The 25,031-nt window shown below is 38.6% G+C and overlaps 1 protein-coding gene across 5 annotated transcripts in view; it reads right to left on the bottom strand.

Annotated features, from left to right (window-relative positions):
• Positions 1–24,440, bottom strand: part of LOC135108133 (uncharacterized) — a 99,174-nt gene extending 74,734 nt beyond the window's left edge. For all 5 annotated transcript variants that reach the window (XM_064018846.1, XM_064018851.1, XM_064018853.1 and 2 more), the window contains exons 1-2: positions 23,987–24,440; positions 3,668–6,559 (exon numbers count right to left, since the gene is read on the bottom strand). In XM_064018846.1, the coding sequence (XP_063874916.1) occupies positions 3,668–6,517 (2,850 nt within the window). In that variant the 5' untranslated portion in view covers positions 6,518–6,559; positions 23,987–24,440. The remainder of the gene's footprint in view (positions 1–3,667; positions 6,560–23,986) is intronic.
• Positions 24,441–25,031: the final 591 nt, after the last annotated feature.

The raw sequence follows: 25,031 nt of genomic DNA, 5'->3' as shown, positions 1-25,031 counted from the left end.
CCCTTTACATACAACACCCACATGACTTTAAAATCTCATGTGAACGGCACCATCTAGCAGACAAGTGATTTGCCGAAGTAAAATTACAGAAGTACATGAGACTTACCGTAGGTTAATTGAAATGTGCTTCGGATTTTGCGAGGCACATCATGTCTGCTAGATGGTAGAGTTCACATGCCCTCCACTCCCTCCCTTTGTTAATTGATGATTCTTGGTTTACACAACAAAAATTCAAGGACTGGAAGGGTTGGGAGATAATATTTCATGTGGGTAGTTGTATCTTTAAAGACTGACTGTGTGGCGAAGTGTAGTGTATCTCATGTGAACTCTACCATCTAGCAGACGTGATGTGCCTCGCAAAATCCGAAGCACATTTCAACTAACCTACGGTAAGTCTCATGTACTTCTGTAATTTTAGTTTAATCAGTAAGTGTTTGTGGGGAACTTTGTCGAAGGCCTTTTGAAAATCAAGATATATTATATCTGCTGCTTTACTCTTGTCATACTGGTTCAGAATATCATAGAAGAAGTCTAAGAAGTTCGTCAAACAAGAGTGTTTGTTGTGGAAGCCGTGTTGAGTACTTTTAAGTAAGTTGTTTTCTTCTAAGTGATTAACGAGTTTATCTCTTATTAGTGTTTCAAGCATTTTATATACAACTGAGGTTAAGCTAAATGGCCAGTAATTACATGGTAAAGATTTATTGCCTTTTTTTTTAAATTGGAGTTATGTTAGTGAGCTTCCATTCATCAGGCATTGTATCAGACTGCAAGGATTTGTTGAACAATAGGGTTAATGGTTTAACTAATTCAGATTTTGCTTCTTTTAATGTGTGGGGTAAGAGAGAGAGAGAGAGAGAGAGAGAGAGAGAGAGAGAGAGAGAGAGAGAGAGAGAGAGAGAGAGAGAGAGAGTGTGCCTTGCCTTATGGATGATGTGATACTACTGAGTAGTAACAGACTTGAAGCTTCTGCCAAATGCAGGACTCAAATATGCCAGGCATATAACCCATGTTGAAATGAGATGCCTCTCTCTCTCTCTCTCTCTCTCTCTCTCTCTCTCTCTCTCTCTCTCTCTCTCTCTCTCTCTCTCTCTCTCTCCTTTTCGGGTCATACACGCCTTTATTCATATGATTAATTAAGATGGCTGATGGAAAGCATAAGACAGATTTGTTTGCCTATTCATGAATTTAGGAGTGGGTGTAGCCAAAGTCCAGCAGGTGTAGCCTCAAGTTATAAGATGCTCTCTCTCTCTCTCTCTCTCTCTCTCTCTCTCTCTCTCTCTCTCTCTCTCTCTCTCTCTCTCTCTCTCTCTCTCTCTCTCCATTACACATTTCTTTCTTTCTCCCTCTCTCTTCCTCAGGTTATACATGCCTTTATTCATATAATTTATTAAGATTTCTGGCTGAAAGCATGAGACAGGTATGTTCGCCTATTTGTGGACTTAATGTAATGGAGCACGCTTTCTACACCATACAATGCAACCCTCCTGTCTTTATGCCTCTCAGAGGCCAACTGGCATAGGTCCGTGTGTCATGGAATCTCAAGCCAGACTCACTGCAGTACAGTGCAATAAGTTTTTAAATTTAATTTAAATTTTAAACTAGCATCTCAAAATAAACTGCTACAGGGCCTGTGTCCTGCGGTGGTGGGCACTCCTTCGCTATCCTGCTATGCTATGTGGATAGTGGCAAAGCAGTGTACTAGGTAAATATGGTTAGCAAAGGGAACAATACTAATAGCACAATTTCATTTTGTGAGTAGAATCCTCATATCTCTGAACATTCGTAACTTGTTACTCATAACTAGTAACTCAATTCTTCCATCTATCAACTTGACACAACCTTCCAGACGACTATCCCCTCTTCTTCAGTGACACTCAACTGTCCCCCTCTTCTACACTGAACATCCTTGGTCTGTCCTTTTCTTATAATCTAAACTGGAAACTTCACATCTCATCTCTAGCTAAAACAGCTTCTATGAATTTACGCATTCTGAGACATCTCCACCAGTTTTTCTCACCCCCCCCACAGCTGCTAACTCTGTACAAGGGCCTTATCCGTCCATGTATGGAACATGTTTCACATGTCTTGTGGGGTTCCACTCATACCTCTCTTTAAGACCAGGTGAAATCAAAAGTTTTTCATTTTATTAACTCTTCTCCTCTACCTGACTGTCTTCAGCCTCTTTCTCACTGCCGCAATGTTGCACCTCTAGCTATCTTCTGTTATTTTCATGCTAACTGCTCTTCTGACCTTGCTAACTGCATGCCTCCCTTCTTCCCACAGCCTCGCTGCATAACACTCTTCTTTCTTTCACCCCTATTCTGTCCACCTCTCTAATGCAAGAGTTAACAAGTATTCTCAATCATTCATCCCCTTCTCTGGTAAACTCTGGAATTCCCTGCCTACTTCTGCAGACAGGGAGTTCCACTTTCCTATTACTTGAATTTCTTCAAGAGGGAGATTCAATTTTTTACTACTGCTTCAGACCCTGTTCGGGAACTGGCATCTCAGTGGGCTTTTTTTTTTACTGTATTTTTGTTGCCCTTGGCCAGTGTCCCTCCTACATAAAAAAAAAAAAAAAAAAAAATGTATACCATTTGTGTTGGCGTGAGAGTCTCATTATCCTGCTCATTTTGTATCACCCACTACACCTGCCATATAATGGCAGTAACAATGAGTGCAAATGATTAGTGTTCATTTCTAGCATCTAACATGGTTTTGAAAAAAATAAATAAATAAATAAAAAATAAAAAAATAAAAAAATAAAAAAATAAAAAAATAAAAATAATAATAATATTGCAATGTGAGATGTGGTTTCATTGCTGCAATTATGTGATGTAAGCCACAACCTATATGGGAATAAGTTACTGGGTTGGTGATCATGCAAAACTAATTTAGAGAGATAAGCATTTAAATGAAGTGTTGTACGTCACATATCTTCTCATTTGGAAGGGCATGGCACTCAAAAAGTTATAAATCATAGAAGTGTTTATCTGCTGGTAATGTAGAGACTGCAGAAATTTAAGAATATTTTTTATTTTTTTTTTATTTTATTCATTTGTTTATTAATGATTTTTTTTTTTTTGTGCCAGGCTCTGTCAAATGAGAAGATATATGATTGATGCCTATCTGTATATCATCTATTTCCATTAACACATAACACTTTATCTTAGTTTGTTTTGTACTACCAGCCATGTAAGGTTTGTTGATGAGGATCATCTACTCCACTCTGAGTTGTGTCCAATTTTGTAAAAACTCAGATTATGTTAGATATCCTGTCCACTGGACCACTAAAAACTACATAGCATGTGTAGGGACTGGATGCCACTGTTATACTGAAGGCCTCTGAACACTGTGAGATCCTTTATAATAACTGCACCACACATGAAAATGCATTTGTTCCATATAATAACAATAGTACATGTTATATTGTTACATATTCATACAAAATCAAAGAAAAGAAGAAAATGCACATTATTCCTCATAATAAATTACCATTCAGCCTAATTTTCAAATTAATTTTAAGTTAAATTATTCTATGGTTACTTAAATAACTGAAAAGTAATTAGCATAAAAATTAATCAGATGAAAAACATGTTTAAAGACAAATTTTCACAAAATAGTCTAAATGTTCATGCAGAAAAGAAAGAATGAATGATAAGCTTACCTCTAAAGCTGCAGGACAGGGTTCTATGTCTGGCTGGCTGAGGAGACCTAACACATGTAGAAGAAGGTTCTTGAGGTTACATAGCTGTGTCAGTGGAGGATTCTGAAGCATACTTCTTATACTTCCAAAAGGTAAACCTTGTACAACTTGGATGACAATGTATTTAGCAGCATAGAACTCTTGGATGCTCTTGTGCACTGAATAATGTTCCTCCATAACAGCTGATCTTGTTTTAATTTCAGGGCAAAGAAACACTTGCATTTCCATGCTTAGTAGGCTCTTGATCTCACAACTCTTTACCTGCTGAATGTCATCTTCAGAGGGGATCCTTTTGTCACCTAGCAGTGGAGAATTCTGAAGCATACTTTTTGTACTTCCAAAAGGTAAACCTGGTACAAGTTGGTCAACAATGTACTTAGCAGCGTAGAACTCTTGGATGCTCTTGTGCACTAAATAATGTTTCTCCTCAACACCTGCTTGTGTTTTAATTTCCATGCTTGGTAGGTTCTTGATCTCACAACTCTTTACCTGCTGAATGTCATCTTCAGAGGGGATCCTTTTGTCACCTAGCAGACCTTGCAGGGCTACATTATATATCACCTCCAGCACTCTACTGATGGTATTCTCATGACAGGAACAGGAATCAAGTCTGTTTTTCAGTTCTTGCACACAGCACTTATGAATGTTGAGAAAGAGGCTAGTTTGAGTGATGTTTTCCTTCACAGAATCAGGATTCATATAAAACAAGGTGGCTACAAAGAAGAGATTGAGAGGCAGCTCAAAGTGCTTCTTCCATCCAAAGCATTCCATAAGATATTTAAATCTATCAGGGTCTTTATTTTTGGAGGAAGGAAAGCTCTTATAGTGTCTTAAAGCAAACTGCGTTCTGTTTTTAACACTAATACCTTTTATCTCCATCTTCCACCACTGGTAATCTGTGGGTATAGAGTTTGAGAAGTTATCTACTGTCTCTGGCCTTGATGTACAAATAATTGTGAATCCAGGCACATTTTTACCTATATCCATAATATTGGTCACAAGCTGTTCAGTGGGACTACCTGGTGATAGCTCATCAAGGCCATCTATAAGAAAGAGGACTTTGCATTCTTTCAAGAGGGTCACTAGATTTTCTTCTATCATGGTAGAAAATTTGTTTTGACTCTGCTCAAGAAACCCCTCAAGTGAAGGGCCAGCTTTTCCACAACATAAAATTTTAAGAACAATGTCATACTTGTTCAGGTGTCTGATTTTGCAATAATGGGCATCTCTAAGCCTAAGCCACTCTGAGAAAATGAAGTTGAGTAGTGTTGTTTTCCCACTTCCTGCTATCCCTGAAATCAGGATAAGTTGTGGCTTCTTACTTTGTGTAGAATGAGTGTCCTGTGAGAATGCTGACGGTTGAAGACTCTTTTCCACTAGCTGTGTAAGTGTCAGTATGTTCAGTATGTTAAAAATACTTATGGTATGAGTTTTTCGGTCATCTAGTTTTTGGTGCTTGAGAAAAATCTTATAAAATACTGACCCAAAGGTACAATTCAGGTGGGATTGGATATTAGGAGATTGTCCCTCATTGTTACACCACTGTATAAATTCATGTATCATAGCTTTCTGATCTTTTCCTGAAATAACTTTCTCCATCTCCAACTTCTCAATGTTATCAGTTTCCCAAAGAATCTTGTACTCCAAATGTTTATACTCCATGTCAGAGATGCTGTATCTGGTCTTTGTTTTGTACAGCGTTTTCATTAAGAGGTGCTTCAATATGTTAACTTTAGCTTGAAATTCTGCCTGCGTTAATGGTTCCATGACATGGATCATGGTATTTCTTTCATCCTTTATTTGTCTTATTAAACCTTCCATCTCATTTTGATCAAACCATTTCTTGTCATTTGGCCTTGCAACTCCTTCACATGCAACCATTATTGATTTATAAAGTAATGGTATGGTAAAATTATCCCACATTGGACAGCTACTAATTTGATGCATTTCAGTGTTACTGAAGTATTTCTTCTTAAGACAACCACTCATTAAGACATAGTTAGCTGATGAGTCCCGTGGAAGCTGAGACAAGTAGTCATATAAACAGACACCTGTGCTGGGTGCATTTGTGCCACATTTCAAAATAAAAGTCAAGACATCTTTTCCCAAATTTTCCAATAAGGTGAGCAATGACAAATAATAGCCTTTACTTGATGAAATAAAGAAAATATCCTTCAAATCTTCTAATGAAATTACTTTCTTCATTTTCAACTGCTCGATGGCACTCATCTCCTTAAGAATTTTTCCTTTCATATGTTGAAATTGCAAGTCAGAAATGTTGTATCTGGTCTTTGTTGTGCACAATGTTTTCAAGAAGAGATTCTTCAACTTGTTAACTTCAACTTGAAACTCTGCTTGTGTTATTGGTTCCATCAAATGGACTATGGCATTTCTTTCATTCTTTATTTGCGTTATTAGACCTTCCATCTCATTTTCATCATTCCATTTCTTATCATTTAGCACTGCAACTCCTTCACATGCAAATCTTATTGCTTTATAAAGTAATGTTATGCTAAAATCATCCCACGATGGACAGTTACTAATCATATACTTTTCAAAGGAATTGAATAATTTTTTTTTTTTTTCTGAATTACTCAATAAGATATAGTTGGCTGATGAGTTCTTTGGAAGAAGAGACAAGTACTCATCTAAAGTGACACCTGGTCGAGTTTTGGGACCAAGAGTGCCACCTGGTAGAGTACTGGATATATTTGTGCCACATTTCAAGACAAAAGCCAGGATGTCTTTTCCTGTGTGTTGCAGTGAGGAGAATAATGCTAAGCGATATATATCTGCCTGAACAGCATCCATGGTGGTGTGTTTGGTGGGATGAGAGGTCCTCACATGAACGATCTGTAAAGAAATTCCATACCTTAACAGAAAAATAATCTACAAACTTCAATATAGAGGGAGAATTAAACTTTCATTTGATAGCTCAACATTCTAGGATATGGGAATAAAAACAAATAGATTAGATGGTATGATAAAAGATATGGTATGAAAAACATTATCATATTTCCTTGAATATAGGTCAAGTTCTGAAGGCCAAATATTCAGGCAAAAGATTGGAAGTCAACATAAACACAGGGATCAGATTTCTTAGATCATAAAATCCAGGACTTAAAACGTAATAGGAAGGGCCAGTAGCAACTCTTGGTTTCAGAAATTAAATATTTACTTGCTATGACCAGTAAACATGACAAATATTTACCAGTTACTTAGTAATGAAGAGATGTGCTGTGCCTCTTGCAGATAAAGCTCACAAATTAAAAATAGACTAACTGACTTACTTTGTATTTGGTTTCAATGGTGAGTGTTGAAATGATTAGCACAGACTTGGTTACCATATAGGTACAGACAGCTCCCTACTTGATGAAACAGCCAGCGGCATTTGTTACTTTTCTTGCTCATGGAACAGTGGCAATTGTTAACTCTCTTATCAGACAGAGCCTTTTATTCTGAGTATTTTCAACCCCATATATATGCCTTGCAAATTTATTATAATGCTGCTAGCCACCAAAAATAAATAGAGCTACACTAATACTGCTGCTGTGGCTTAATTTAATATTTACCAGTTTAGATAGGTTAGGTTTAGTTAGGTTAGGCTAGGATTAGTTAGGTTTAGTTAGGTTAGGATGCTAGCAGCAAGAACAGGATCAAGAACATGGCAGCCATTATAACAACAAGAACAGCAGCAATAGTAGGCAGCTCCCTATTTAATTTTGGTGGTAAGCGGTGGTATTTGGCCCTATTTTAGTTTTCCCTACCCGAAAAGCCTGCTTTCTTACCAGGTCCCCAAGATTATATGGGGTAGGAACTGAAAACAATAGGAGATAGAGCCATGCGTGCCTTCTGTAAGGGGAGAGAGAGAGAGAGAGAGAGAGAGAGAGAGAGAGAGAGAGAGAGAGAGAGAGAGAGAGAGAGAGAGAGAGAGAGAGAGAGAGAGAGAGAGAGAGAGAGAGAGAGAGAGAGAGAGAGCCGATTTCTGACAGAAACAGCAGAATAATTTAAAACACATCAAAGTCTACCAGAAAAAAAATAATTTTGTCTCCCAACTTGAGACGGGTAAGAAAGAAGTAAACATTTACCAAAGCAGCTTTCCTACCTATATTTCTAACAAAAGCGACATCTTTTATCATGGCAGTTTTCTTTTGATGTGAATCATGGGATTCCCCTCCTTTCCCACTCCACATCCCCCTTCCCATCCCTCTCTCCCATCCCCATGATTTTCACACCTCCTGTGGTGTACCTACCACACACACACACACACACACACACACACACACACATGCCTGGCATGACCGGACACCATCAGACACCCGTGCTCTCTTGAGGTCAGGTCAGGTATTCCTGGAGACCAGACGCAGCTGGAGTCCCCTGAGGCCAAGCCACATCCATCTGGTGTCTGGTGGCACCAGCTGTCCTCATTAAACAGACACAAAGAGACACACATGATTTCCAAGCCAAGACATAACACTACTCTGCCTTGTATCCTGTGTGTGCCACTTTGACTAATAAACGGCCAATAGAGAAGTTTTGGTGTCCACTTGGGCACCAAAACTTCTTTTTAGAGAAAGATTGAAGCTTTAGAGAGAATAGAGAAGTTTTGGTCCTCCACTTGTGTCACCCATGGTGTATGTTTGTGTGCGTCACTCACCTATGGTCTTCTGGTGGTCACCTAACCAACCATTCCCCTACAGAAACAGAGCTAGTTAAGCACAAAAATTATGGACCCAGGGCATGTCTTTATTCCACTCAACCTTTCACCCCTTCTAATCTTTGGTGGATTAACTTATTGGCAAATAAAACCTTCCAGTTGAGTTTTCAGCTGTGCTCTCTCTCTCTCTCTCTCTCTCTCTCTCTCTCTCTCTCTCTCTCTCTCTCTCTCTCTCTCTCTCTCTCTCTCTCTCTCTCTCTCTCTCTCTCTCTCTCTCTCTCTCTCTCTCTCTCTCTCTCTCTCTCTCTCTCTCTCTCTCTCTCTCTCTCTCTCTCTCTCTCTCTCCTTTTTTTCTCTTTTTTGGGTAGGACTGAGACCGCTCACATGTCACACAATGGGAAAGTAAAGTCACAACCCTTCGGGTTACATCCCATATCTACTTGCTGCTAGGTGAACAGGGGACAGAGGCTTGCCTATTTGTTTCGCCATGCCTGAGACTTAACCTTGGGCCTTCTCAGTTGTGAGCTGAGCATGCTGACTACTACACTACGCAGTGTGTGTGTGTGTGTGTGTGTGTGTGTGTGTGTGTGTATTTACCTAGTTGTATTTACCTAGTTGTGTTTTACAGGAAAAGAGCTATGCTCATGCTGTCCTGTCTCCATATCTATAAGCATCCAGCTTAACTTTAAATTCATGAATATTTTTTGCTTCTACCACTGTTTCATCTAAGTTGTTCCATATTTCTATGCTTCTATTTGGGAAACCATATTTCTTGACATCTCTTCTACTTGCTCTTTTCTTCAATTTCACTCCATGTCCTCTTGTATCTCTTGAGTCCCACACAAGTAAGTATTCTTTGTCAACTTGATCCTTACCCTTTAAGGCTCTGTATATAGCAATCAGGTCCCCTCTTTCTCTTCTCTCTTGTAATGATGGAAGCTTCAGTCTCCTTAATCTTTCTTCATAGGTTAAATCTCTCAAACTTGGTACCAATTTGGTTGCAGTTCTTTGGATTCTTTCTATTTTCCTTATTTCCTTTTTATTATGGGGTGACCAAACAATTGTGGCATATTCCAGTTTTGGTTGAATCACATATTCTATCAACTTTTTCATTATCTCTTCATCCATGTAAGCAAATGCCCTTTTCATCTTTCTTAGTAACTCATAGTTTCCCCAACTATTTCATTTACATGTTTTTCTGGTGATAAATTATCACTGATTGTAATTCCCAAGTCTTTTTCTTCTTTGGTTTTCTGAATTTCCACTTCTCCCATGGTGTAGGAACTTGTCAATCTTCTTTTGCTTTTTCCTAATTCCATCACCTTGCATTTATTTGCATTGAATTCCATTTCCCATTTCTTACTCCATTTGTATATCTTATTTAGATCTTTCTGTAATATTTCACAATCCATATTGCTTTCCATTCTTTTCAATAATTTTGCAGTCTGCAAACAGACTTATATAACTGTCAACCTCATCCACCACATCGTTGACATACACCAGAAACATTATGGGGGCTAAGACTGTCCCCTGTGGTACTCCACTTGTAACTCTTCACCATTCTGATTTTTCCCCCTTTATTACTGTTGTCATTTCTCAGTCCCTCAAGAAGTCTATAATCCAATTCAGTGTGTTTCCTTGCAAACCCCCTATATTTTGAATTTTCCATAGCAGTCTCTGGTGTGGTACCTTATCAAATGCTTTTTTTTAGGTCTAAATAAACACAGTCTGCCCAACCCTCTCTCTCTTAAATTATATCAATTGCTCTACTATAAAAGCTCACTAAATTTGTGACACAAGATCTTCCACTTCTGAAACCAAGTTGTCTGTCAGTCAATGTATGTGTTTCTTCTAAGTATTCCATCCATCTGTTTTTAACTATTCTTTCTGTTATTTTTGCCACCACACTTGTTAGGGACACTGGTCTGTAATTCAATGGATCTTCTTTATTACCTCCTTTAGAGGAATTTTTCCTTCCTTAAAAGAACATACTATGGTATTGTGTATACCTTCTGCCAGTTGTTCACAACATTCCTTAAGTATCCAGTTGGACACTCCATCTGGTCCTTGAGTCTTACTTACATCCAAATCTTTCATAATCTTCTTAATTTCACTTATGTCCACCTGTATCTCTCTCTCATCACATTGTCTCTGTGCCATGCCCTTTCTCTTTCAAATTTACTTTCTTTGGTAAATACTGAGTAGAAGCACTTGTTCATTAATTCCGCTTGTAACCGTGTACCTTCATATGTAATGTCATCTTTCATTAATTTATGTATTGTTTGCCTGTTTTCATCTTCCCATTCACATATCTGAAGAATAACTTCGGCTCATCTTTGCATTTGTTAACTATATCTTTCTCATAATTCCTTTCTTCATCTCTCAGGATTGATATATTCGTTTCTTACCTTCTTGAAATCTTCCCATTTCTCACTTCCTCCTTTTTTTCTCCATCTATTCCATGCTGCTTCTTTTTCTTTTCTTGCTGTTATACATCTCGTATTAAACCAGTCTTTTTTTCCTTTTGACTTCCTTTGTTTTAATCTTTGGTACATATCTACTGACCCCTTCATTATAAATTTCCATGAATGTCCCACTTTTCCTGCGTACTGCTTGCCGTGAACAGTTGTTTCCATTTAGCCTCTGCAAAATATTACCTCAACCTGATAAAATCTGCTTTCCTGTAATTGTATCTCCCATTCTTGTAAATTTCATTCCTATTTTCTGTTGGACAACTGCCTGTACTGAATTCAATTAAAAGATGGTCACTTTTACCTAGTGGGCATAATAATTTATTCCTTTGATGATGTCCATTTCCTTTGTAAACACCAAGTCTAGCCTTGATGCCTCTTCATTACCCCCCAATTCTTGTATTTTCTCCAATCCACTGGATCAATTTATTCGTCATTATTAAATTTAGAAGCACATATCCCCATGACTCTTCTCCCCCATCCATGGTCCACTCTTCCCAGCATACCTCCTTGCAATTAAAGTCACCCATAAGTGTTATATTGTTACTCTCTGCCAGTATTCTCTCCAAACAGTTACTAGTATCTCTTAACAATAATTTATAATCCTCTTGTGTCCACGCATTCATCTTTGGGGTACATAAGCCACTGCAAAATCTCTTCTTCCTTCTCCTTTTCTTTTTGTTTGAATTCTAATTACTTCTGCCATTCCTTCTCCTATTTCAACCTCTTCCACTGCTATACTCTTCTTTGTTACTAAGTAACATGACTCCTCCCCCTTTCTTATTATTTCTATATTTCATCCATTCATTATAATTACTATTACCAATTCTTATATTTTCGGTTGTCTCATTTAGTTTAACTTCAGTAATACCCATGATGTCGGGCTGCTTTATCTTAATATAATTAATTATTCAATTCTCACAATGTTGATATTAAACCATTTATATTTGTATATGCCACTGTCCACTTTTTATTTTTCCATACATTATTTACATTTTCTATTCTTTTTTGTCAGATACCACTTTCTGAGCCTCTCGTCTTTTACCTTCCAAGAGAATTTTTTTTTTTCTCTTCCTCTGTTCTGTTCTCGTTTTTTGCCTTTGCTTCTTTTATTAGATCGCTCATCTTGAGTCTCTCCTCCTCATTCATGTCCCTCTTTATCCAAACTTTCCCGTATTGCTCTGTCTTGTCCAGTTTCCACACATTCAATATCACTTCCATGGCTGTTGTTTGTGCCCTAAATTCTACTTTCAGTGGTCGCTCTCCTCCTTCTATATACTTCCCCAGTCTATGTATTTCCTCAATTTCACTTATCCAGTCCTCCTCTTCTCTCTGTATATTTCTTACAACATCCTCTGCTACCTTTTTTGTTCTCTTTCCCTCTTGTATCTTACTGGCTCTGTTTCCTCTTTTAATCCATATATAATAATACATTTCTTTTTGTCCACTGTGTCCCTTACCATCGATTCCTTCTGTTTGATCACTTTCACAATTTCCTTACTTAAATTTGTCTTTTCCTTCTTTTGCACTTCTATAATTTCTGTAAAGTTAACTTTTTCTTCCTCTTTTTCCCTCCTCCAGATTTGATGTTCACTTTTCAACCCTATCACTTCATTTTCCTGTTTTTTAACAATATCATTGTTTTCCTTCAATTTTTTTTTTTTTTTTTTTATCAGCACATAGTGTTTTCAATTCTTTGTTTTCCTCTTCCAGGTCATGTTTTTTTCTAATTTTTTCACTCTTTCAATGAGGTCACTGATCATTCCTTCCATCAAAGCCACTTTCCTTCCTTGCATTTTATCATGTAGTTCATTATCTTCCTCAAATCCTGGGAATGGTGACCCCGTTGGCAACACTCCGCTCCCTCCTATGGCATCCACCTTGCTGGAGCTCTTACTCATTTTGTTACATCTGTTATTACTTAAATTTTCCCTTATTTTTTTTATTTCTTGAGACAGGACAACACTACTTGAGCACAGCTCCTACCTGGGCACACATTCTAGGCTCCTAGTGGTGGCCGTGATCAAACAAAATCTTTCTCTGCTGGAGCTTGGATCGCTGCTTGTTTACTTGACAACGACGTGTGTGTGTGTGTGTGTTGTAAAACTTGTCCTGAATATTTAGGAGAGAGAGAGAGAGAGAGAGAGAGAGAGAGAGAGAGAGAGAGAGAGAGAGAGAGAGAGAGAGAGAGAGAGAGAGAGAGAGAGAGAGAGAGAGAGAGAGAGAGAGAGAGAGAGAGAGAGAGAGAGAGAGAGAGAGAGAGAGAGAGAGAGAGAGAGAGAAGGTATTTAAGTGATTGATAGACATTATGTACTAAATGATACCTATTTGATGGAGCATTAATAGTAAACTTAAATAATAATAATATGGGAAACTACTCATCAACCTTTAAGTTTAAAGGAAAACACTTCTATATAACACAGAGTGATTCAATAACAAGATTTTGTCAAACTTTTCTTAATATCATCATACAAAAATGTAGTGAATTTTGAAAGCAGTGTATCCATTTTCTTTACAAATTTTACTTGTGTTCTGAGAAAAAACACTCATAAATAATTAAAGTACTTATACTATTCTAAACTGTGACAAAACACAGCCAGTTATATACAGATTAAGATGACACTAACCTATTGAAATTTAAGTAATACATAACCAAGCTATTTCCATCCAAACTTACTAAAAAAAAAGAAAAAAAAGAAACAGAGCCTTAAAGATTTTAAACATGTGCCATACATTAATTGATAAAAAAAAACAGAGTTTATTCTTAATACTAGACTATTCTCTTAGCAATCACTTAATATCAGTCTCACCTATGAGTCTTCAATTTTTAATCCTCCAGCATGGTAATTTATATTAGCAGTGATTTTCCTCTTTTTGTACAGTTGAATAGGTTTTTCCTTCTCCCTTATCCTATCCTAGCCTCTTCAGGCATTGAACATTCTGGTATGGTTTGGGAGTCCACACTCATTATATATAATACCTGCCACATACCCTTTATTAAAAATGAAGCTGGCTTGGACAACTCCAAAGTAAAGGATTGGTTTCCCAAGACTTTTAACTTTAGGCCATGAAGTCCATACTCTATGGTGCAGGAACTCACTGAGGTTTTAAGTCATACCATGAAGGCACTTTTTCAATAGATTTTCAGTTGTTAGTCTATCAGACTCACTGTAAAAGTTTTTTGATGATTCTTATTCAGTGAAACATGAAATTTCATTGAACTATGAGATGGCATTATAGGCATCTTCTTCAGTTCTCACAAGGGATTAGATTTTTAGCTCCTTGTTCCTCTGACCACTGAAGAACAAACCAACAGAGTTGCCTGGCATGCTGCCCAAGGAAAAGGTGTGTCATGCAGTTCAATGGCAATGTTTCCCTCACAGAGAACGCAGCAGCCTTAACTACTCGCTCCTTGAAGTTTATGCTATTTAGAAGTGAATAGCTGGTCTTCCAGGCATTGTAATATTGTCAGTTGAATAAAAGTAATCATATAGAGCTGATTCTTTGCATTTTTTTTTTTTTATCAAAGGAAAGACACAGGCAGAAACACTGGCTATTCATGTTTAATGGTTGTTACATTTAAAGAAGAGGCATATAGCAACATGCTGTAGCCTGGTTAAGACATTCTGGGTCAAAATGATGCCTGATATTGGCCAATATGACTAGTAAAACTTGCTGCATGGTACTGTACAAAGAGCAGTTATGAAATGAAATGTCAAAGCGTCTCTTTGCTGGTATTTTCACACTATTCCCGCATTTTGGGTGCATTCTATTTCTTAGGTATCCCTATTTATTATCTTTGTCTAGACAGACTGTAAATATTATAATATAACAAAATATTTTCCATTATTAGTGATTATGGAGCAAGGGGAAACTGTGATGTAGGTAGCATGTCTAGCAGCTCTCTAGGTATCAAGTCATTCATAGAGGCGACAGCGAGGTCCCTTGCCCTGCTCCTCAGATTCCACCATGTTAAGGGAACATTCTATACTGTGTATTGCTTCTTCAGACTTGTCTTACTTCCTCACTTGTGTAAATACAAGCCACACTGCAGAGTATTTTAGCATGAATTAGCTGTATCAGTCATGACCTCACACTGCATGATAGCATTGCACCCAAACACAATGATGTGTTGAAAATCATGGCCCAAGATAGGAAGGCCATTCCGGCACCTTTACATGCCCTGCCAGAATGCCTCACACTGCTGGAAGGCTTGACCATTCTACACTCATTGTAAGCAAATGTTACTATTCAATTAATTTAAAACAATTCACACTATGCAATTTTAAAATTGGTTTTTCACTTATGACTGACTTGTATGCAGATAATTCTGTATGTTTAAGATTTTATTGAAAACAATACATGCATATTGGCAAGTTTTCACCTAGCATGTTTGCATCACTGCCCATGAGTGGCTGTGTCTTTCGCTCTGCCCCACTGCCTGCCCATTTCTACTGTCGATTCTCACAAGGCCTTCAAAAGCTTGTGGCCCAGGGTAGCTGTAAGGTTCTGAAGCTCACAGGAGACCTGCATGAAAGGAATACATCAGAAAATGCCTGTTTCCAAGGTGCTTGTGAAGAACTGAAGAAGACACCTTTTGTCACTGTCATTTCAGTTTGTTATGCAAGTGTACACCAGTTTCAGGTATTAGGGCACAAATTGTTCATTACTGTGTATTATGGGTTTTTGTTAGTATTACTGCTATATATTTTCATGTTTGACTTTTTACATATCAGCTGGACAGTGCCTTTCAAGCCAAAATGTGAAAATGTGCCCTCTAGTTCACCATAACATCTTGCACACAAGACCTGCAAACATATTTTTTTTTTATTCCTCAATGGTAAAGCCCACTTCATTGTCAGCAACATCTATTTCACAAGAGCTTCTTTTTCTTCTTTGCACTTGTATCCTTACCTGGGGGAGGCATAAGAAGTGGTGCTTGGTTTGCCTTCATAGATCAACCCAAATGGTTTTCTTCCTCCTCTGCTACTGTTGTAGCCTGCCTTTCCCTGCATTTCCCAATTGTCTGTAGGCTCTCCAGCCTTCCTCTCATCATACGGAATTTCTTTGAAGGATGTGGCACCTCTACATTCTCCAGCAAAGTAAGTATAAGTACAAGGAACTGACACCACATCCAAGTCTGTTTTGGTCCAGTCCAGTAGTGGGCTACCACAGAGTTGCAGATGAGATAGAAGACATGTGTGACTATGTTCCTGCATTTCCATGTGGCGTGGAGTGTGAGGTGTACAAGTTATGGTTCCATACAGCCACTGTGGGGCTCAAAGCCCCACACAATGACTGAGAAGACCTAGAAGTTTAAGAATGATCTGCTTGTGATCCAGGGCAGCAGTAACGACCTGGAGAGGATTGGAGCAGAAGAAACAGTGAAGAAGTTGGTGGAGACAATGAAAGCTGCTGAGGACAAGAACCTGACTGTGGCCATGGTGGAAGTGATCAGACAGCCAAGAGAAGAAGACCAGTATGAGCAACTTAGATGGATGAACTGCAAGATCCAGGAGGAAGTGCTGAGAATGAAGCTGGACTGGCTGAAGGGCAAGAAAAGCAATGTCAATTTCATTGACCTGGACACTACCCTGAGGGAGGACATGGACTTCCTGCCAGATGGGGTGCACCTCAATGAAGTCAGCAACAAGAGGATATGCAGGCAGCTGCGTGAGTGGATGCGTGCAAGGTCCACTGTGTGTGTGGATTCTGCCTGAGTGAGGGATAGGGGTGCACTGGAGCAAGGAAGACAAGACACCAAGCAGGCAAGGTCATGTACGAAACTCAGTTGTATGAATGTGAGAGAATGGAGCATCAGCAAATTTGAAGATGTATGCAGGGAGTTGAATGAGAGGAGTTTGGACTTGGTAGGAATAACTGAGACACACCTGAGGGATGTGGCATGAATGAAAGGGAGTGAGTATGCGATGCTAGAAAAGGGACGCAGAAAACAGAAGTTAGGAGGAGGTGTAGCCTTGCTCCACAGAAAGACAAGGAGCCTGGAAGTAGAAGAGCTTGATGCAAGAGACAGTGCAGAGGGTGAGGACATGTTAGCTGCCTGAGTGAGTGTAGGAATGAGCGTGGTAGACCTGAGAGGGTAGTTGTAGTTGTAGTGTACATGACAGTGGAATGTGAGAGAGCAGTTAGGGAGAATAGCAGAAAGTACTTTATACTGAAGACTGCAAGAGATCATGTTGGAGAGAGAGTAATTATTATGGGAGACATGAATGCACACATATTTTAGGTGGAGAAATGAATAGATGAGATAGACAAGATGCTTGATGAGTTTGTGAATGAGATGGAGCTAGAAAACCTGAATGAGACTCTGGCAGAAGGATGAGTGACTTGGTATGCTAGGAACCAGGAGTCTGCGATTGACTACATGCTAATGAAGGGGAGAATGTGCGAGATTGTGGACCGCATATGGATAAATGAGGATGGAATGAATGACATTGTCTCGGGCCATAACATGCTGGTACTAGAATATAAACTGATTGGAAGAGATGTAACAAATGCCAAGGCTAAAAGGAGAAAGTGGAGACTGAGGGATGTAGGATGGGAGAATTTACAGGTAGACTCTGAGTGAGAGAAACTGGGAGGGTGAAAACTTGAATGGTGTGGATGAAATGAACAACAGATTTGTACAGAATGAGAAATGCAACAACCAATCAGTGTATGAGTGAATACTAGGAAGCATAAATGTAAGCTGTAGTGGAGTGACGAGATTAGGGATGCTAGGAAGGAAAGAAAGAGTCTAAATAGGGTATGCAGGCAGTTGAGAAAGAGGAGGCATGAGAGTGAGGAGGCTGAGTGAGTACCAGAATGCATGGACAGCATATGTGAATCAGCAGCGAGTAACAGAGCGAAAGATGCTGAAGTTAAGTGCGAGAGAAGTGTGATTCAGTCCCTAAGAGAGAAAGGTGTTGAAGGTGGCTGGGTATAGTACAAATTCCTGAGGGGTGAGGGAATGCCTGATAATGAGAATGTGGAGTCTGAAGGTGAATGGAGCAGTGATGACAGATTGAGAAGAAATGAGAAGGGCAATAAAAGAGTTCTGGGAAGAAATTGGAGGTGTAGGTGAGGTACTTGATGTGAGAGAAGGGTGCATGACAGTGGAGAGGAAGGATGCAGAGGAGTTGAATGAAAGAATCTGCAGGAGTGGAGAAATGTGTGAATAGGCAGAAGAATGGGAAGGCAGCATGGCTAGATGAGATACCTTATGAGATGTACAAAAATGGAGGGGAAGTTGTGATTGATACAATGACTGAGTTATTTAACTAGGTATGGGAGGAGGAGAGAGTGCCAATAATGTGGAATGAATACAGGGTGACTCTGTTGTATAAGGGAGGATACAAGAATAAGAATGAGTTGAAAAATTACAGGCTGATTGCATTAGTGAACACAGTAGGTAAAGTTTTTAGTGCAGTGTTGAATGAGAGATTGTGTAAGTAGACTGAGAGAGCTGGAGTGTTAGGTGAGGAACAGAATGGGTTATGTGTGGACAGAAGAGCAGAAGATAACATGTTTGTGGTGAATGAAATGATTGAGAGAAAGAAGAAGGATGGTAGCAAACTAGGTTTTCTAGACATAGAGAAAGCTTATGATAGAGTGAATAGAGAAATGCTACCTAGAGTCTTAGAAAAGATTGGGTTGAGTGCAAAGATAGTTAACATAGTGCAAAGTATGTATATGGAGACAAGAATATGAGATACAGAATATGAGATACAGAAACAGATTGGGTGAGGAGTTTAAGAGGAGTTAAGCAAGGCTATATTTTATCACCAACCCTTTTAGCTTGTATACAGGGGAGTTAGTAGCCAGACTGAGAGAAATGAATGTGGGAGTGAGTGTGGGGAATCATTTGCTGCTGTACCTTGGTGCACTTAATGCACCAAGGTACAGCAGCAAATGATAAGATAGGTGTGCTCTTTCATGCAGATGATATAGTGGTTATGAGTGAATCAGCAGATGAGCTTCAAAGTTTGTTTGATGTTGTAGATGGGTATGGAAGGGACTTTGGTGTGAGATTTAGCAGCAAGAAAAGCAAGGTCATGATTGTGAATAGGTCAGAGGATAAGAGAAATTCAGTGTCAAGACTGGGAGGAAATGTGTTGCAACAGACAGATGAATACAAGTACCTGGGAATGTGGATGAGTCTGAATGGCTGTGTAAAGGCAAAGAATGAAAAGATAAGCTTGGTGAACCAGTGGGTGGGTCATCTAGGAAGTGCAGCAAGGATAAGAGCAAGTAAATATGACGTGCTGCGAGTGTGGCTGTTCTGAACATTATGTGCGGTATGGATGTGAGTGTGGAAAGAAAATGAATTAGAAAAGTTAGAAGTAGGACAGAATAGAGTAGCAAGGATGGCACTTAATGCACCAAGGTACAGCAGCAAAAGAGGCCTTGAGAGGGAACATGGGATGGAGTACTTTTAGAGAGACATGCAAAAGCAACCTTGAGGTACAAAGCTAGATTAGAGCAAATGGATGATGCAAGACTAGTGAGAAAGGTGTTTCTGTGGAATGTTAGGAGTAGCAGGTAGGGGAAGAAGTGTGTTAACAAGGTAGTAAAGAGTGGCTTGGAAACTAGTTAGGCTTTTCAGCAGTTCAAGGGGAGGCATGTTAAGCACGAATGGAGTATGATTGCCATAAATGAAGAGGGTTTAGAATGGGATGTAAGAAAGTGGAAAAGTGAGATAGACAGAGTGGTGAAGCCTTTAAGATCGAATGAATGAAAGAATAAGATGGAACAAAAGAGTACTTTGTAGTGGTATAGAGAGAAAGAGGCCCCAATGAATGAAAAGTGGTATGAGGGAAGCCTGGGTGGTGATCTTCTCTTCCAAGCGAGGGCATAGTGTATGGATGTGAACACAAGAAATTACAGATGGTCTGAGTCCCACAACAAAGTGTGCCAGATGTATGACATGGGAGAGAGTGAGATGGTGGAGCATGTGGTGCTGGAGTGTGTGAAGTATGCCAGTGACAAGAATGAGATGATGCAAGTGGTGCTGAGAGAATTGGGGAACATCGGAGTGGAGAAGACAGGAAGGCAATGGATGGTATTGCTGCTGGGACTGTGTGGGGATATGAATGAAAGGATGACTGAAGCCGTGAAGGAGTTTCTGTAGGAAATGTGGCATGCTAGATGTAGGAACTAGTGGTATGATAGATGCTGTATGACTCTATGTCATTTTCTGTTTTGTCTTTTTTTTTTTTTTTTACCTCTACAGGAGTGCCAATGCAGAGGCCTGGCTTGGAAGGGAATCCTGAGTCTCCTGTAAGATCAAGATCAATATCAAGATCAGGGCTCTCCTTGATTCCTGGTGGAGGGAACAGGAACATGACTGTGTAGAGCAGTGTGTACAAGTGGCTTTGCCTTGCTCTCTGAGTTTTCTCTGAGTTTTGTGGTCTATTTTCTCTTGCCTGTGTACTGAAATACCCTGAAGATGGTGATGAGTGAGTGTGGTTCATGTGAGGAGAGTGTGGCAAACAGGCAAAGGGCTGTGGCATGCAAGAGATGCATGGCCTGGTTCTATGTAGCCTGTGTGGGCATGAGGGAGGCCAACATGAAGGCACTGGGATTCGAGCTTCTGGTGTTCCTCTGCAGGGAATGCCTGAGCAAGAGCCTCAATGAGTGGAGGAACTAGGATGAGGAAAAAGAAGAGAGAGTGGAGCAGAGCACCCAGACAGAAAACCTGATGAAAGAGGCAGAAGCACAGACAACAAGGACTGGAGAGAAAAGACCAGCAAGAAGTGGAAGTGACTAGAACAGACAGACGCCCAAGGAAGAAGAGAATGGTAATCAAGAAAGCCCCAGTACGTGTCATTGGAGACAGCATGGTAAGGAAGATTCCCAACTTTGTGAGAAGGGAAATTGAGTGCACCAGCATGGGAGGTACTAAGATCCAAGACATCAACAGGAAAGTCAAGCAAGAAGTGCAAGAAATGGAAGAGAGAAGCCTGCTAGTTATTCAAGGAGGAGGCAACAACTTAGTAGAGGCAGGTGCTGAAGAGACAGTAAAGGAAGTGATAGAAACAGTGAGGGCAGCAGAAGAAAAGAAGATGTATGTGGCCGTGGTGGGGGTCCTGCAGTGCCCACAGGAAGGAGTGCAGTATGAGAAGGTCAGAAGAGAAACAAACTGCAAGATATGCATGGAACTCATGAACATCAAGATGGAATGGATGGAAGAGAAGAAGGGCAACGTAAGCAGGTTAATGAACTGATGCATTCCTGCGCTACTCCCTCCCCTTCCCAGTGCTTAAGAGTCACTGCTGGCCGGCTGCTGGACTCTGTGTGGGGCAGAGCAGGGTTAGCTGTTACGGGAATCAGAACACTTAGTTATTTGAACTTCTCACTTAATTATGAAAAACTAAATAAATAAATAAATAAAAATAAATAAATAAATAAAACAGAGGTAAGAGTTAGGTAAGGTTGGATTAGGTTAGGTTGGGGTTAGGTTAGCGAGAACTTCAAATAACTATTCTGATTCCCGTAACGGCTAACTCTGCCCTGCCCTGCACAGCTCCAGTGGCCGGCCAGTGGTGACTCTCAAGCAGGGGGATGCACTCCTCGTGCATCAGTTCATTAACCTTTTACCTTATTTTTTTTTTATTTATTTATTTTTTTTTTTTTTTTTTTGCTTTAACAAGTTTCCAGAAGTTGGTATATATATATATATATATATATATATATATATATATATATATATATATATATATATATATATATATATATATATATTGCATGATATTTTACAACCTTAATTATATCGAACATGTAAGTATTAACCTCGGGAGAAGAAGCTAAGGTTATCTCCATATTACCTTAGATTAGGTTTAGTTAGGTTAAGTTTGGTTAGGTTAAAAAGGTTGTTAGATTAGAAATGTATCAACCACTATATTTTGATATCTACAAAACAAAAAAAAGTGTTCTGAAAACTCCCTATACTTGGGGAAATTTCTAGAAAAATTCCTTGTATTTAGGAAAATTTCTAGGAACTTCCCTAAACAGGGAATTTTTGTTAATGTTTTGCAAAAGTTAAGAGTGCCGATTTCATGTTCTATACTCTTTTTATTCTTGTGAAGAACATTTAGAACACAATGAAAGAAAGAATATTGTGTTCTAAAGGTTTTTAATTTTAATAAGATTATTCTTGAATTGACCAGATCTAGCAAGAAATTTCTCATTTTTAGAAGAATTTGCTTACATTTCAGAAATCTTCTCAAATCTTCCAGAATGTTCTACCAGACACTTTTAGAAGTTTCTAGAACATTTTAGAACATTCTATTCAATGTAAACATTTCCAGAATATTCTAGAACTTTCTAGAATACAGTAGAAATATATATGAGTATCAAGAAATTTCTAGAATCTACAAGAATTTTCTAGAATGATTCAGAATATTCTAAAGTAAGTTCAAGAATATTTTAGAAAGACTGAGAACATATTCTAGAAAGATTAAGAATATTCTAGAGTACTGCTTCATAATATAAAAATTAAGGGCTTGCAGACCACCAATCTGCTTTGGCTGCCTGAGAAAGACACATCACAGGAGGTGAAATGCACACAATGTCAAACATGAGCCATTGGTGAATCCCCAAAAGGTTTTGTTTCCTCCGCTACACATCATACTGGGTCTCATGAAAGTTTGTTACAGCTCTTGACAAGGAGTCTGCTGCCTTCATATATCTTCAAGACTTCTTTCCTAAGCTTTCAGAAGCAAAGATGAAAGCTGGTATCTTCATCAGATCAAAAGTAGGGAAAATTATGGAGTGCTCAGAATTTCTACAGAAACTCACAGGAAAGGAGAAAAAAGCTTGGGAGTGTTTCATTGCTGCAGTACAGGGCTTTCTTGGCAACAACAAGGCCAATAACTATATGGAACTGGTTGAAGCTTTAGTGAAAAGCTATGGCGAGATGGGCTGCAAAGTGTTTTTGAAGGTCCATATCCTAGATGCTCACCTAGACAACTTCAAGGAGAATATGGGAGCATATTCAGAGAAACAAGGGGTGCACTTCCACCTAGATATAATGAACTTTGAACAGAGATGTCAATGAAAACATGATGGGAGGCTACATTTTGGGGTTCATACATGAAAGTGATTTGTTGTATATATGCAAATCAAACATTTTTTAATCCTAAAAATTAGTTTCTGAAGTTTCAAAATAATTTTTGTTTTATTTGAATTAGTTTTTTTGTTTCATCCAAAAAATGGTGAAAATTATTAAATTTTGCTATTTTGAGGCAAAAAAATAATTCTAAAAGCCACAAAATAAAAGTTTGACAGGAATAATAGAGATTTTTTATTGTTTTGCAATGAAAAGAGCTGAAAAATAACACTTGCTTGTCAAAGACAAAAATCATGTCACAGGATAATTGATCCTGTAGAGGCACAGCAATGCAGCAGTGATGCCAACCTGTACAGACTCTTCGCCCTACATAGACACTGAAATTACCGTACATCTTCCTTCATTACCCCAAGACTCAGGATTTATATGGTAGCTGACTTTTATACATTTTTTAATGTATACATCGATACATTGTAGTTTGTAGTGTTCAAGTTTAATTGGCTTATTTCCACAATCTTCTTCCTTTGCTACCATGCTTGATTTTCCTAATTAGACCTCTCCTGCTCCTGTACTCCACTCAGTTTTCTTTCATTTCAGAACTTTCAACACTTACGACCTGCTGTCAGCAGCTACCAATTTCACAAGAAACTTTTCTATTAATTAAGAAGGTTGAATTTATTAGTTATCGGACAAGCAGTTTTCTTTTAGACAATGATAAAACAAATTTTAATGAGTCCCTTTTTGAGCATAATTTGCTTTCCTTTAACTTATTTTATGTTGCTACAAATGACTATCAAGCATGTTTAATTTCAGAATTACTCTACCGCCCTACAGAGGCTAAATTACCCTACGCAAAGGGTAATCACTCAGCAGTTGGTATCACTGCAAGTTGAACGCAGCTCACGGGGAATTCCCTAACTCGACCAACGCCCAAGTTCTTCCAGGAGTAAAAACACTATAAACATCAAAATACAACGATTGATGCATTCTTTATTACTTAATGTCAGACAGTGCATGTTTTCTACATATAGCCCGATAAGTATATAGATACGAGGTAACTTTTAATGTTTCGCATCACCTACCAGACAAGATAATTTCTGCTGTTTCGCTCAACCAGTTCAGTTCAGTAGTAAGTGTGGGATAAGCCTTGGCATCGGCTCCCACTAAGCTTGTTTCTTTAGTCGTGTTTTTCTGTATCTCGTTTTCCAGATAGTCTTGCTTTATTCTTTTTTTTTTGTATATCTGTTTCTTTGATCACTCAAGGCAAGTTGCTTGTTCATGTTTGACCGTCGTCTCCTCCTTTCTGACGTCACCTCCATGCCTGCCACTCATCCTTCCCAGCTTGTGTATTGGAACGGGATATGGTAATAGTGTTTGCCCGTCGTACACTGGCCGATAGTGACGACATAACCTTTTGTCAGCTATCGTAGTTGTGATGGTGTCACTGCTGCGTGTTTACTAGTCACAGCACTCACGTGGGTGGAAGGTGCTGGGAGGAAGAATAGTAACATTGTGCAGTTGCCACACGTAAAATAAAATCTGCTAGGTGGAAGAAAAGAAAAAGAAAAGTTTCCACCTTAATTTCCTTTTTTTTTTTTTTTTTACTTGCGAGAATGGAATCCCCCTGAGGTGCTTCTGCCTACTTACGAAAAAAAAAAAAAATCTGTACGACAACGAGATTTCAAAGTACGTAGGAGAGATCCACAAAAATTAAAAGTAGCCAATATATCGATATTTTTTTCATGTCTTCTGCCGAATCCCCCACTTAAAGCTGAAGCTGAATATTTATTCATATAGAAAACTACTAAACAGAACGAGTGTTGGCGTATGGTTCCCAGCTGCCTCTGCTGGCAGATTTGCCAGAAGGGATTGATGAATTCTCAGTAGATTTTATTAAAAAAAAAAAAAAAATCAGTAAGTTGGAAAAACTTTCCGGTAGATTTTTAATATAGCTCTTATGGTGCATGAAAAAAAAATTATATATATATATATATATATATATATATATATATATATATATATATATATATATATATATATATATATATATATATATATATATATATATATATATATATATATATATATATATATTCAAGTAACCCCTCGGGTTACATCCCATACCTA

Source organism: Scylla paramamosain, chromosome 16, assembly GCF_035594125.1.
Source record: "Scylla paramamosain isolate STU-SP2022 chromosome 16, ASM3559412v1, whole genome shotgun sequence".
In the NCBI taxonomy this organism is placed as follows: Eukaryota; Metazoa; Arthropoda; class Malacostraca; order Decapoda; family Portunidae; genus Scylla; species Scylla paramamosain.
Note: the sequence above shows the minus strand (reverse complement) of the source record. Positions and strands in the feature narration are given on the sequence as shown.